Source organism: Staurois parvus, unplaced genomic scaffold, assembly GCF_062004578.1.
Source record: "Staurois parvus isolate SC_StPar_1 unplaced genomic scaffold, SC_StPar_1.0 ptg000634l, whole genome shotgun sequence".
NCBI classification, from domain to species: domain Eukaryota; kingdom Metazoa; phylum Chordata; class Amphibia; order Anura; family Ranidae; genus Staurois; species Staurois parvus.
Genome location: NW_028318430.1, coordinates 1088234 through 1103822, shown reverse-complemented (window position 1 = coordinate 1103822; position 15589 = coordinate 1088234). Strand labels below are relative to the sequence as shown.

Sequence of the window (15589 nt, the reverse complement as noted above, 5' to 3'; positions counted from 1 at the left end):
AAACCGTGCGATGCGCCAAGATCAGTGCATCATCACTGTGCTGATCTTGGTAGTGCAGCACCACACACCAGCCTCTGTGTTGGAATGCAGTGGCTGGTGTGAACAAGCCCTTATTTGTCTTGTAAATTTATTGTAGACACCTTGACCTGAAATTCTAAATAGTTGCTACAATTCATATGAAACTAAATGATGTCACACTTGCTATCCTGTCACTGGCAACAACTTGCCAGTAACAGGATCATGACTTGGGATAGGACATGACAGAGGAATAATCAACTGTTTACACAACACTGTCCCTTGCTACCTGGATGAGCAAGGCCCTTGCTCTCTTATTTGCAAATCCTATTCTGCAGCATTTCCATCACCGTAGAAGCAATGCCTTGTGCATCCAGCCAGTGACAAAGTAACCTGTAGAAGCAGGGAAAATTCTCACAGCATTTTTAACAATCTTGTAACTTATTTGTTGACTGCAAATGTGACATCTGCCTTAGAAAAGTTGCAGCATTTGGATTGAGGGAGCAAAGTTTTAAGCGCAGAGCAACATTGTAAACCTTTGTACTTGAACAGTCACACAGAATGCTAGGTGGTGTATAAAGGATAATGGAGGAGAAAATTGGTTGACCCTCTTTAAATTGTATAGCATTCTTTCATAGCTATAATTTCACACTTTATGCTTTCAGTGACATTTTTTTTCTTGGCTTTGGTCCAATAAATGTAAAATCTCTCTAGCTGCCTGCCCAAATACTGCCTAATTACTATGTTTGATATGTGTGTGTTTTATTTTATTTTTTGCAAAAAAAATATGAAATGTACCATGCATGCTTGGTTTATTTAATTTTTTTAGTCTAAAGAGATACAATGTAAAGAGGTTCTCAACCTGAAATGGCATCAGAGGGTAGATAAGGCAAAATATGTTTTTGCTAACAATAGAAGCCATTCAGCTGTAAAGAAAGTGAGCTAGAAATGCATGGACACACAATGGTTGATAATTTAAAAGGAGCTGCAGCATTGACTTTTTAAAATTCTTATTTCCTCTTTAGCTAGAAATGATTGCCATGGAAAACCCGGCAGACCTGAAAAAGCAGCTTTATGTGGAGTTTGAGGGAGAGCAGGGGGTAGATGAAGGAGGAGTTTCAAAAGAGTTTTTCCAGCTGGTTGTGGAAGAAATATTTAACCCCGATATAGGTAAGTGACTTCTTAATGTGGTGTGTTTTTGTTTTGTTTTTTTAACTTGGGAATTGGGTATATGGCACTTTTTTTTTTGTTCCATAAAGTTTATTAGGAAAATACAAAACATAGTATACATTTGGTACAAAAGAATAGAAGGGAAAAGGGAATGGAGGGCAGGCATAGAAGGCAGCTAGCATAAGCCATACAAAAGAAGGTGATCATGTGTATTGACATAGACAATCATCTCAAGTCATACAGAATAATAATAGAGTTGGTGGTAAGCGGTTAAGAGGCGACAAACTGCCACAACAAACGTGTAGGCATGTAATACTCGAGCACCATAATAAGGCATCGAAGAGTATAAAAGAGGGTGCTGCGCTGGGGGTTGCGGGCCCTGGTTACCCGTGTGCGGGAGGATGTCTTTGAAAAACCACAGGTACGTATAGTGCTGATACTGTATGAGTGTGCGTCACCTAAGTGCTGTGTGAGAGGTAAAAGGGCAGGAGGAGAAGAGAGAAAGGGGGGGGTATATGGCACTTTTTACAAAAGGGTGTATGCGGAATGATATCTGGGAACACAGAGTATCAAGTAAATAACCTTAATAGAAATTAATTCTGCATAAATAAATGGGCAGCACAGTGGCTATATGGTTAGCACTTCCGCCTGGCAGTACTAGGGTCATTGGTTTGAATCCCCACCACGGCACCACCTGCCTGGAGTTTTCATGTTCTCCCTGTGCCTGCGTGGGTTTCCTCCAGCTACTCCGGTTTCCTCCGACAATCCAAAGACATGCTGGTAGGTGAATTGGATCCTGTCTAAATTGTCCCTAGTATACGTAAAGCGCTGTGTAAATTGACGGCGCTATATAAGTACCTGAAATAAATAATAAATAAATAATAAATACTATATATATATATATATATATATATATATATATATATAAATAAAACACACTGAGGCCCCAGTAATTTCAGGACAAATACCTGAAATGTACAGCACAATAGTATGTCGAAATGGTAATAAATTTCACCAAGCCCTTTAGCCATAAGAGTCTCAAACAAATTGCCTAACAGCAGTGTTTTTCACACAACGTCTCCTATTTGCCATATCTGATGAAAAGTCAGGGTGTGCAGTTCACTGTGTAAATCACACCACCTGGTGCTTATCGGATAAATTTGACATATCACTGATCATGTTGGCAGCTCCAACATAAAAAGGATGTTTCTTTGAAGTCTGCTTTCACAATGTGTGCTTTGGAATTCAGGGCCAAAAAATACTGTGTTGTCATGTCAAAGAGGAAGGTAGGCAAATGTCCCCATCTAGTAAAAGCCCTGGCCCCGATGGTCTGACCAACAAATGCTATAATTGTTTCAGGAATCTCGTACCTCCCGCTTTTTACAACAAACGTTTAACATGGTGAAGATTCCATTTCCTAAACGGACACTAAAAGCCCATATAGTACTTCTTTCTAAACAGGGGAATGATGCTATACATTAATAATTACTGTCCCATCTCATTCACTAACGTAAATTTTAAAATCTCCTTGAGGATCTTGGCAACCTGTCTTATACCTTTGATACCATCTTAAACACAAGGAACAAGTAGGGTTTGTCTCACAATGAGATGCCAAAGACAACATCAAGAAAACTAATTTCTTAATGCTGTATGCTCAATTATGTTTATTTCTCCTTTGCTTATTATCAGTTGATGCCAAAAAAGGCTTTCAACAGGGTAGGCTTGGAGATTCCTATACTTCTTACTACACTCTGGATTTCTCTCTGACTTTGTTGATAAGAGAGTGGTCCTTTTATACACTGACTGCCAGAATCCGAGTAAATGGTCCACTCTCAGACCACTTTCCTTATTTCCAAAACAGGGCTGTCCTCTATCAGCCTTATTTATATTTCTTGGTAATGGAACATTTAGCCAATGCCACCCTTTGGAACAGTTCATTACAAAATCAAAATTGATAAAATGTTTGCAGAGGCATCAGGCCTAGGCTTAGACATAAGATTTTTCACAAGAAGAAGGAACATGGAGAAGGCTTTACCTGACATTGAATTATACTACTAAGTAACCCACCATGCGCATATTCTTGATTGCTTTGACTTGAAAAGTCATTAATAGAAAAGGATATCTCTCCTATCCTTGTAAGGGCTATCCCATGGATCTCATCCTCCTCTTGGCTCTTCAGCTTTACCATTCCTTTTCCATCAGTGCTCAGAAGGTCTGCCATAGAAATTTTTTTATAACTGTCTCCTCAAAAGGGCCCACTCACCTCTTTGACAACTTTCTTGACAATTCCATTCAACCCCCTTCCCAGTTGTTTAATCCCAGCCTCCCTCCCAGGGGTGCATAGCTCCAATGCCTACCGCTTACCCTTTTTATCAGAACTTTTTCACGACATAATTACACCTTTGCACCTGTTTTCTTTGAATAGATATGTCTGTCGGGAAAAATTCCTGATCATATCGTATCCTTTTTTTATACAGCTTCTTACCCTCATACACAGACAATATATATTATATTGAGGAATGGGAGGGGGAATTGAATATATCCATTACACAGAAAACTAAATGAATGTGCTGTACTCTCGCCTATAGTGTGGCCAGTACAGTTCAGGAGTGGAATTTCAAACTTCTGACCAACTGGTGTAGATCTGCTAACAGACTACGTCAAATCTTCTCAACCAATTAAAACATCTGTTAGTGTTGTCTGAAAGGTTGGCACTCTTACACATATTTGGTGGAGTTGCCCCCTAATTAAGCCCTATCCGATATATATGTATATGTGATTTTGCGCAGCACTACCGCCCTGTAGCAGTACTTCTGCTATAGGGCGGCGGGCAAGTGGTTAAAACCGTTTACCTACCCAGGCCATGTATTTGTTTTTATGAACCAAAAGATTATCTTTTTTTCTCGGATATTTATCCATTGATATGCAACTCAGATTTATAAACATGTTGTGTTATATTAATATTGTCATGGAAAAGCTATAGGAGCTGCTATTGCTGTTGTGTTGCCTGGGCTAGCTTTGGTACTTTATAAATTACTAAGCTAGAATAAGTATGCAGATCAGGGAGTTGGGAGGGATCAGAAGATCTTCTCTGCGTACTTGTTCTTGGTTTGTGACTCCAAGTATTATGAGCTTTAACGTATATATACATATTGTTAGAACCAATAGTAAATGACCTGGTTTCTATGGTATTACTTCATTCCTGCAGGCATGTTTACCTATGATGAGTCCACAAAACTCTTTTGGTTCAACCCATCTTCGTTTGAGACTGAAGGACAGTTTACTCTCATTGGAATTGTTCTGGGCCTGGCAATTTACAACAATTGCATTCTAGATGTGCATTTTCCAATGGTTGTTTATCGAAAATTGATGGGGAAAAAAGGAACATTTCGCGATCTGGCAGACTCTCACCCTGTAAGTTAGAGTTTCCAAAAGCATTTACATAACACTCAAATTAATAACCATCATAAACAAAATGAATATCCATCATATAACAATTATTTTTTTCAACCACCCTTTCCTTTGAGCTACTAATTATGGAGATATAACACTCAGACCTTAACTATAACAAACTAGACAACTTCTACTTGTCTCTAGGGCTATTTTTTAGCACATTTATACAGTATATCAAAGTTGCTTGTAAGCCACATAAGAGTCTTTGAGGACCTTTCTCATCAATTGTACATGCTCTCAGTTGATAAACCTTACTGAATGAAATATCTCTTACAGGTCCTGTACCAAAGTTTAAAAGAACTGTTGGAGTATGAGGGCAATGTTGAGGATGACATGATGATAACTTTTCAGATATCACAAACTGATCTTTTTGGAAATCCTTTAATGCATGATCTAAAAGAGAATGGAGATAAAATTCCTATTACAAATGAAAACAGAAAGGTATGCAGTTTTTGGATTACTTACTGTGCTATCTTAGCAGGTCAGTTAAAAGGCTCACTGACCCAATTTGTTGTATTACCTTTTTATTAATGAATATTCATAATCTAGTTTCAGTTTTTCTATATGTTTGTCTTTATCTTGTATAATAGGGAATGTTGGCCCTTTTTAGTCTAGTTTCACACCTTGTGCATTATAATAAAATTTAATGTATTGTGCAAACAGCAGTGTTGCGCTGTGCTGGGTCATACCCGTTTTAGCACTTTATAATGCAAAGACGTGAACCATCTGTGTTTTATGGTATAGTGTGCGTCCTGTTTTTATGTGTTCTGGCACTTGGCAGCCTATTCAGAATAAATGGGTGACTTAACGCAACGCACGATACAGCATATGCTCACATTCGTGTGGAAACACACTGCAATATACCAGACAGGTGTGAAGGGGGCCTTACTGTAAGGCTGGATTCACACTTGAGCGATTTGTAGCTTGCAGCTCGAAGATCCAAAAACGTCCAAACTTAAAAACTTAGTTCTCTTCGGTACCTGTTCGTGCGAACCTGCCACAGCTGGAATTGTTATCAGATTTCATACTTTGGTATTTCCAAATGTGAAAGACTTGGCTGCTGGCATATAATGAATTGGTGGCACCAGCAAAGACAGACAAAAACAGTGGCACATGGTGTCATATGATGACCTCTTCCAACTTGGCAGTTCAATATGCAGTTATTGCCCATCAGACATGTTTACTACAGTGGCAGATATAAATTGAATATCAGATTGCCCCGTATTACTTCTGATAATAAGACGTATACATTTCATAAATATTATGCATGTATCTGAGTTTTTATTTTAATGTTTTTATTTTTTTTCTAGGAATTTGTTAGTCTCTATGCAGATTATATTTTGAATAAATCTGTGGAAAAACAGTTTAAAGCCTTCAGAAGGGGGTTTCACATGGTCACCAATGAGTCCCCATTAAAGTATTTGTTCAGACCTGAGGAGATAGAACTCCTTATCTGTGGCAGTAGGGTAAGAGATTTACTTTCTTTCCAGTGCCTTACTTACTATTACTCTTCATTTTTTTGAAAGGTTGTCTATATTAACTGCATATTTTCTTCACAGAATTTAGATTTTCAAGCACTTAAAGAAACAACTGAATATGATGGGGGCTACACTAGAGACTCTCAAATTATTCGGTGAGTATATATCTTTGAGGCCATCTTTTGCAGCAGCGAGGCAGATTAAGGAAAAACTGCAGAAAAAGCAAGTGTAGTGCTTACCTATGAATATAAACTTTGTTATTGTGAGCACGATGGAGGTCTGTCCTGTAGAGTAATGGTGCTGTGAAGCCGATACAGTGGCCTCTGTACAGAAAGAGACCTACAACCAACTTGGAGTGCAGTGGAGGAAGTGATGCCACCGGGACAGGCGGAGGGTCAGTCCGATCAGGAAGCACAGATGTGGGACAAGCAGGCTACACGCTCGGACCATCTAGCTCCGTTAATAGGCCTCTTGAAAGAGCTAAAAGATATTGTATATCCAGGATTTAGAGCAGCATATGTTTGGGCAAGAATGGAACAAAATTCCTCTTCTGAAAATTTCAGCATCTGTTCCCAGACATTTACAGAGTTTTTGGGGTTTTTTTAAGAGGAGATGCTACACCATGGTAATTTTGTGAATAAAATATGAGTTGAGATTTGAAGATTATTACATTCTGCTTATATGCCGATTTTTACACATGTCCCGAACTTTTTTGGATTTGACGTACATATTTTATCAACTTTGGGGCAAAAAAAAAAATTGTAAATGTTTTTTTTTTTTTGTTTTTTTTTTTTTTAAGTGAAGTATATATCAAATATTGCATATGTGTATTTCACATTTACCTGTTTCTAGGCTCCTTCCTGTATGTTAACCAGAATCATCTAAAAATGGCCTGTTTTATATAGCTCCTTGGGTCAGGTTACCTATAGACTGCTAAATGAAGCCGAGGAATGACTCTTCCTCCTCCTGTGGATCTGCTTTGTAGGGCTCTGAATAGACTTTACATTACAGACCGCATCTGAAAACCTGTTTAATATACCTATCATCCTAGCGCCCTTCAATATCAAGTTTATCTGTTGTTTTGAATTATGAGCCGCAGAAGGGAATATGCTGGTGCACATTTGTTTCTAGATGGTGCGCATCTTTCACATTGTGCAGATAATAAGAGATGGAAAGCCATGAGTTGTTCACTTTTATTTAGAAAGCACTAGCATATTCTGAGGTTTGCAATGAATATAAACATACAAATGTTACACTACACAGTACATAAAAATGTAATGAGAACTTATGTTTACAGGAGTTAGACAGTTGGTGTAATAGCTGTTATGAAGAGTCGTACTGTTCCGAAGAGGTCAACTTTGAATTGGCCTTTTTAAATTCTGACTGCTGAAAAAAATGGTGCTTTAGTTATTGCTTTGTTTTCCATATGCTTATTTTTCATTTACAAAACCTGGGATGAAATTACATGTTCATCTTCCTTTTTTTTTTTTTAATTACTCTTTCAGGGAATTCTGGGAAATTGTAAATTCCTTTACCGAAGAGCAGAAAAGATTGTTTTTGCAGTTTACAACAGGCACAGACAGAGCTCCTGTGGGAGGACTAGGTAAACTAAAGATGATCATAGCCAAAAATGGCCCAGACACTGACAGGTAAGTTAAATGAGAACATAGTAATTAGAGCTGCAATGTTTGACAATACTCTTTTCCTTGATTCTGCAACAGGAGTAAATGGTGCTATATCATTATAGTTTTGTAATGCTTTCTGTATCCAAGCTTGGGTAGTTTGGCACCTTTCATTGTCCTGGTGTCAATGACACAAAAAGTAACCGGAAATCCATTAGAAAAGGTGAGGAGAAATCTTTAGTGTTCACTGACAATAGTCTAAAGAGGTAGATATTTCCTGTTACTTTTTGATGTGTCTCTAGGACAGGAAGTGACGAGATCTCCCCAGTAGGACACAGACAAAAAAATACAGGAATTTAACTTTTTCCTGCTCTATTTAAAAGTAAAGCAGAGGTTTGGCTGTATGTACGCTTTAAAGACAGCTTCACATTGCCCTTTGGTTAAAGCACAGCTAACCCGTGGTTTTTGTGCAGGTTAGCAGCGCTTTCCCACAGACTTCAATTATATCCTGCGGTTTTGGTGCACTTTTTGAAAGCATACCAAAACCGCGGAACGTAATAGAATTCTTTGGGAAAGCGCAGCTAACCCACAGGAAAGCAGCAAAGTAACGTGAAGCCATCGCAAAGCATTGTGTGAAATGAAAATGTTTTGAAGTATGCTTTCTCAAAACAGGCTTGCATGCATACACACTGTATACCAGTTAAAACGTTTAATGAAGGTTTTTTTTTTTTTATTGCTTTTGTGTTACCTTTTTGGGAGATTTCCTTCATTACCTGTCCCACTGACATTGTTACCAATAAATTACACTTATTTTTAACAATACCATGTAGATAGTGTCACCAGTCAGTGTATCAGCCACTTGTTGCTGTTAGGGGGGGCTTTGTAGTAGAATAAAATTGACACATTGTAGCTACAGGAATTATTGTAACGCAAACCTGTGCTTTGATAATGCAGGGTAAAGCAACAGGCTTACTGCTATGCCTCCCTCTACAGCAGCAGATACTCACCCTGAACCCTTACCTCCACAGTTCCTTTCACCCGCTCTAACTAGGGCAACTCGTAGCTTAGGCAAGGCTTTCTTTTGCTAGCTTCTTCCGCTGAGGGAGCTGCAGCCAAGTAACCTTGCCTCTTTGCCTGATATAAGGTTTGCTTTAAACTACCACCAGCCAGAACTAGGGAAAAAAAAAAGCATACTTTTATTTTGCCATTATAATAACATATTTTTCTTTCTTGTCCATTGGGAGACACTGGAAGGTGTGTGTGTGTGTGTGTGTGTGTGTGTGTGTGTGTGTGTGTGTGTGTGTGTGTGTGTGTGTGTGTGTGTGTGTGTGTGTGTGTGTGTGTGTGAGAACATTTGTATTGATGTTAAGCCAATAAATTAAAACCATACAGAGAACAACAGTGCAAGTCGTTACATGAAAAAGCACATATCCATAGGAAAAAAGCATGTCAGTTAGAATGTAAGGTCTCCATTACACAGTCGAGCGTATAAAACATGGATCGAATGATCTCACAATCTTGGGTTTGTAAGTACACTTTGACTATGAAATAGTTAGCATTAATACAGATAGCATATGATAGCAGGCCACAATAAATTGTTATGAGTCATGTCCAGTAGGTAGTGCAGTGCATACAGATCAAAGTCAGCCTTTTGAAAGGCTTTAATGCCATTGCTGGAGAATACATGGGATGCATATATGACCCCGCTGCGTATACATAGTTGGACAAAGGGAGTTTTTAACCTGTGGGTTATACTGCCACCTACAGGAGGATATCCTATTCTCTCATCCATTGAGGGATACAGGGAGGCTTAAAGTGGTTCTAAAGTCTAAATTTTTTTTTTAACTTCATGCATTCACTGCAATAAGAGGAAAGATGTATAGCTACCTTGTCCACTTGAATAAAAGTCTGATGAAAGGCAGTGATGTCATTGGTTTGTGGTCTGTTTTCTGAATGGCTTTACACAGAGTGAGGATGGGCTCCCAGGGTCAGCAGCTGGATTACCTGCTGTTAAGGGGATTTACAGAGATTGCAGCAGTGAATATCCTTGAACTGTTTTGCACGACTGTGTTTAAAGCCAGAAAGGATTTCATGGTGCAAACATCAGCTAAGTTGGTGAGAGCACTGCAAGCAGCCCCAGAGTCTTTAGTACAGTGTGAGCTGAGGCCAGTCAGTACAGCGGGACTGTCCCTCGCCCATGTCTAGAATTAGACTTGTTTGACTATGTGGCAGTAAGGCACTGTAAAGGTTTAGGGTAAAAGGCAAAGCCTCAGGTACTCATGAAACCCACACAGTTGGTGTCTAGTGAGGGTCGGATACATGGAGCTAACAAAAGTCATTGTAGCAGGCAGCAGGGATAGATCCATGTCCCATGTGACTCTTTACAAGCAGGGGCTGAAGCTGGGAGATGCTTACCTGAAGCTGTATGGCAGAAAAGAGTACGTGTCACTTCATCCAATGGATGATGTCAGCGCTCAATCCTACATTTAGCCCCTTCTGCAGCAAAACTGCCAGAAACGGGGAAGAATGGTGCCCAGCGACCTAAGTAAATGAGGTAGGTTCCAGCACTCTGCCCGATGAGCCTACTCCTTAAAAACAGTTTCACACAGGCTTCGGCTTGTGTAAGAGTAGTGTAAACAGCAAGCTAGTATAAAGCTTTCAGCAAGCTTTGAGCAGATTTCTTCAGGCCTTTAAAGCACAAGCTTCAGTTTGGAAATGTTACACACAGATATTAATGCAATGCTGATTGACACTAAACAAGCAGATAGTAGGCTTCAGCAGGCAAGTAGTGCAGAAGCTTGCTAGCAGCTTGCTTAAAGTGGCAATCGGCACTACCATTAGGTCTGTTACAAACTGGAGCTGAATGTTACTTTAAAAGCTCCAACAAAGCTTACTGAAAGCTCTGCAAATGCTTTGTAAAAGCTTACTGTTCACACTGCTCTTACAGAAGCTGAAACCTCTTGGAAAGAGGCCTAATGTCATTTTCAAAGACAGGGTAAACTTTGAGGCAGTGCAGTTCTGGACCTGAAAAGCACTTCACAGCTATCTTTTTTAATAGATCGGAGTCACTGGAAAATGACCAACACAGAACACACTGCCAAAGGTCCCTTCCAAGCTAGTCCCCTAACACCAGTCAAGCAGAGTCTTGGTACTCAAAGCCAGTCTGTGGACAGCCACGCTGAGGAGTTGCAATTGAAAAGGCAAAGCTCCAGCAGAACTTTAGCAAAGAGTCCTGATTAAAAGGAAAAAAAGGTGGCAGCAAATAAATAAATTCGTCTTTAACACAGCAGAACTGCAGAATAATGCCCATCCTTCCAGGACACTATTAAAAATCTGAGGCATGCTGACAGTGGGAGGGTTTATCCTGAGCTGGTCTACAGTTTCTTTGTTGCTTGCCAGTATATGTACTTGCAGTATAAAACTTTTCTTACAGTCCATTGAGGGACACAGGTCCATCCCTCTGTGTTTGATTGTGCTGTCAGTATGTCTTAGCTACAAAACTGAGGCATACTGGTTGTAGGAGGTGTTATCATGGACTGAATAAAGATGTATATATAATTGATGCAGCACTTAGTATAAGAATAACAATAAGTGACACAAGGTGTATAAAACACATACATGGTCCTAAGGGTGGACCAGTAATAGTGATAAATCAACAATGGTGACCCCAATCCACATGGGGATATTTGGAAATGTGACCCCTGGTACCCAGATTGGGACACACTCCAACAATAGGTGAATCCCTACAGAGGGATCAAACACATACACTCCGTGCACAGACAGATAATAAACATATAAAATCTGTGCAATAACTCCATTAATCAGTGCTGCAATCCTCCTGATCATGCAAGATGTGGGTACACAGCACACCATCAATGTGATCCCGAAATGGCTGCAATGGTCTCTCACCTCCACTTCGTGACCCAGCAGGGCCACATAGCATGTATGGATCCCCTCCGAACAGACGCTCCTTGTAGCCAGATACCCTGGAATCAACTTTCCACTGGGATATAACCCTCTGGACCGGTCAGTAGGTAAATAGGTACTCTCATATAAATCCTAGCTCATATGCCCATAGAACGAGAGAAGAACACAATCTCCATAGTGTAACACTGCTTTATTGGCACATAAAGATAAGCCAAAATGCAAACGCACATTATAGTAGCTTGTATCAAGGAAATCTCCCCATGTGCTGGGTTTAGAGCATGAAAATAAGGTGTTCCAAGATGGCGTCACGCCGAACGTACATCACCACGCGGTTGACGCATTGGGGTTTATTTACTAAAGCTGGAGAGTGGTTTCTATGCAGAAGGGAGTCTGATTTTGCAATCAGCTTCCAGGTTTCATTGCCAAAGCTTCATTGAAGAAGCTGAGGTTAGAAGCTGATTGGTTTCTATGCAGAAGGGAGTCTGATTTTGGACTCTCCAGCTTTAGTAAATAAACCCCGTTGCGTCACGTGACTTCTTCAGGACCAAGCCTCAGGTTATGTTATCATGGACTGGCGTACTGTGCATCAGCGTTGCATTGCCTTAGTGCATTATTAATGCTTGAAATCGTAGGGCCGGTTACCACATTGCAGAGAGATTTTTTTTTTTCTTCCTTTTTCGTGTAAGTTAACAGCTGCACGTAGATTTGTATCTTACATGTGTAACGTAAAATTCTCATTTGGTTTGATTTATCCTGTATTTGATATGTCATAATATAGACATGCTGTTAAGATTTGTATTCATTTTTATTTCAATGTCCTCTACAGGTTACCAACATCTCATACATGCTTTAATGTCCTATTACTTCCGGAGTACTCAAGCAAAGAAAAGCTGAAAGAGCGATTACTAAAGGCTATCACTTATGCCAAAGGATTTGGCATGCTGTAAAATGAAAAGGCAAAGAAAGCTTAATAAAAGGGATAACAGTTGATATGTTTTCCCTGTCCACAAAGGCCATAAGATAGTGAGCTACGTGTAGTCAACTGTATGTGCACCTCCCTTTTCTGCTGGGACAATGGGCTGGAACAGCAGATCTCTGCTGCTTATACGAACAAAGTTTTTCTTTTCCCTGCTCCTAGAGTGAAAGTGTTGTACAATCTTTCACATGTATGTACAGAGAGGTTTTCCTGAATATTTATTTTAAGGGTTAAATCACTTTTGCTCGTGTTTAATACTGCTAGAATTTGAGCCTATTTGAGTCATTGACGACCGATATTCTTCATGATAAACGCTATCATTTTGCAGACTAACTTTCAATTAAATGCTTCAGTTCATGCCCCTGCATCTACTCAAATCAGGAATTGTATTTTTCCTTTCTTTTTTTTTTTTTTTAAAATACAGTTTGCTTATAAAACTTGAATTCTTGGAGAACGGTGTGATGCAATTGCTGCTGTTCTAGCCCCTCGCAGTGTCTGTGACAATAATATAGTCAATAAAGATGGAAGGGAGTACTTGGAATGTTATACTACAGCCTTGCAAACTCTTTCCTTTAGCCACAGCACAAAAAGTATACAAATTAAAGATACAAAAATAATTTCACAATTTGTTGTCTTCACGTCTTGTAAGGTATACTGTGTTTCATTAGAATATCTTATATCTGGGTCTGTGAAAGGGATGGGGGGGGGGGGGGGGGTGTAGAATCTAGCGCTGTTTTACACTTTTTATTTGAACATGTGTTTACTGATAAGTGCATTTTTCAGCCAAAATGTCTGTGGTAGATGGTGGGTTGTCAGAAAAACTAGATCATTTTGTTGTACCCTAAAGAAAATATAAGCTTGTGGAAGTGCACTTAAACTAAGAATAATAATTGCATATTAAGTAAACATTTTAAATAGACAATCCAAAGTCTTCCCTACGCATTGTGTCAATACTTTTGTTTTATTTCAGTTCCTATACTCAAGGCACATGAGCAGAAGTGATGCTGAAACAGCAGGGAGTAAACATTTCCCTATGACAGAACACACACGGTTCTATTCAGGCTGATCTCACAAGTATACAATTTACTGCTCAGTTTTTTAAATGAGGGAAATCTTAAGTCTACAAACAGACTTCCCTTGATCTGCATCATTTTAGAGTCACACCAGACAAACTATACCCGAATGTATTTGTTTACCTTACCTGAATTTCTGAGTGTGTATTGTTAATACTTCTCATGTTGCAATATGAAATAAAGGGATTATCCATTTTTAATCTATTACATACATGGTCAATTTTGTAGACAGTTGGGATTTCACATGGGCCAAACTGAGCGTGTGCCTTGAGAATTGCAGAACACTAGAGGACCTTGTCACTGTCATTTTCTCAGAGAATTTGTAGACAGAATGCACTTTTATCCTGCATGGCACACATTTACTGACCTACAAATGTGACAGGTTTATTATGGATTAAATGAACTATTTATATAATAAATAACAAAAAGCTAATGCTCCATTGCAGAGTTACACCTACAAACAACATTGAGGGGTGTATTTATAAGAATTTTGCAGAGATGTTTGCTGTTTGAATGGGGGCAAAAAAGCTTTATTAGGCAATTTTCTCTCCGAGTCAGATGTTTCACATCATTCACACAGAGAAAAGTGAATTATGGCCCCTAAATGGAGCTGATTGATGATCATAACGATTAGGTATTGCCTATGGTCTTCTGCTCTTTTGCATAGTGTAGTCTTTTTTTCTGATTTACTCTGTTCTGTATGATTTTTCAGTTTTGTTTTTTTTTCCCCAATCATCCCCCAGTGTTCTATTTTTTTTTTTCTTATGGATTACCTTTATCTGGTTTTCCAGATAATTGTTCTATGGTTCTGAAAAGTGATTCTTAGCTTCTTGGCAACGGTGAATAGACTGTACCATACTAGTAGGTACATAACTGATGGTACATGGTATTTCCTGTTTTTATTTACACACACTAAACATATTAGTTTTCTCATGCTTGCCTTTAACTGTAGCTCTATGACGGACCAAAAGGGACCTGAAAATGGGGGGGTTACTAAAACTGGAGAGTGCAAAATCTGTTGCATGCTCTGCCTAGAAACCAGTCAGCTTCCAGGTGTTATTGCCGAGGCCTGATTGACTAAACTGAAGTTAGAAGCTAATTTACTAACCAGCAGAGCTACAGCAGATTCTGAGTGTTCCACTTTTAGTAAATCTCCCCCACTATGGCTCTTTCAAATGCCATATTACTGCTAATAACCCTCCTTAGTACCAGTCTGGGCTGGGCCTGTCTCACCCCACTCCCAGATGCTTTGCAATGTCTTGAGAGAATGGATGTGGCTGCATATTGGAAGAACACAGTTGTCCCTCCACACCCAGTGCCTTGAAGAATACTGAAGATCCAGAGGTCACATCCCAAAAGCAGAGAGGATGATTTCTCAGATTCTTGGCAGAGAGGAATAGGATATTGGGCAAATAAAGTTTCTGACTAAATATGGACTTAAACAATCACTGTTTGAAGCAGAGAGGTTTTCTTGGAAAGTCAGATACCTGTAAACATTAAAAAGGTAATAGTGTACCATCCTGCAATGAGGGGAGCTTTTTTTTTGTTTTTTTTGCAAGTGGTAGTAAACGTTAAAAAAAAAATATATATATACACACATTTAGTTAGTACCAGCACATTTTGGCAGTGTCAGTGGCAGTGCAGTGTCACTGCTACAGGTGCATTCATCTTCACCCGGTCTTCCCTCCAGGTTTGAATGCTGTTGCTGTTGGAAGGGTCGGGCTGCGATGACATCGTAACTGTGCTTGCACATGAGAGTTGCTATAGCGGCCTTGTTCTCTGCATTCATAGCACACTCGGGGTTTTGTGCATGTGCCAATTACATTATTGATGCCAGTATTTTTTTGTTTTTCTAAATGATGCAAGTTCAAGCAC

At 39.3% G+C, this 15589-nt stretch overlaps 1 protein-coding gene across 3 annotated transcripts in view; it reads left to right on the top strand.

Moving 5' to 3' along the window:
- The window catches only part of UBE3A (ubiquitin protein ligase E3A), a 51119-nt gene extending 37198 nt beyond the window's left edge, over positions 1-13921 (top strand). For all 3 annotated transcript variants that reach the window (XM_089693471.1, XM_089693472.1, XM_089693473.1), the window contains 7 exons: positions 1041-1185; positions 4394-4599; positions 4915-5079; positions 5949-6104; positions 6198-6271; positions 7622-7765; positions 12492-13921. In XM_089693471.1, coding sequence (XP_089549597.1) covers positions 1041-1185; positions 4394-4599; positions 4915-5079; positions 5949-6104; positions 6198-6271; positions 7622-7765; positions 12492-12612 — 1011 coding nt within the window. In that variant the 3' untranslated portion in view covers positions 12613-13921. The remainder of the gene's footprint in view (positions 1-1040; positions 1186-4393; positions 4600-4914; positions 5080-5948; positions 6105-6197; positions 6272-7621; positions 7766-12491) is intronic.
- Positions 13922-15589: the final 1668 nt, after the last annotated feature.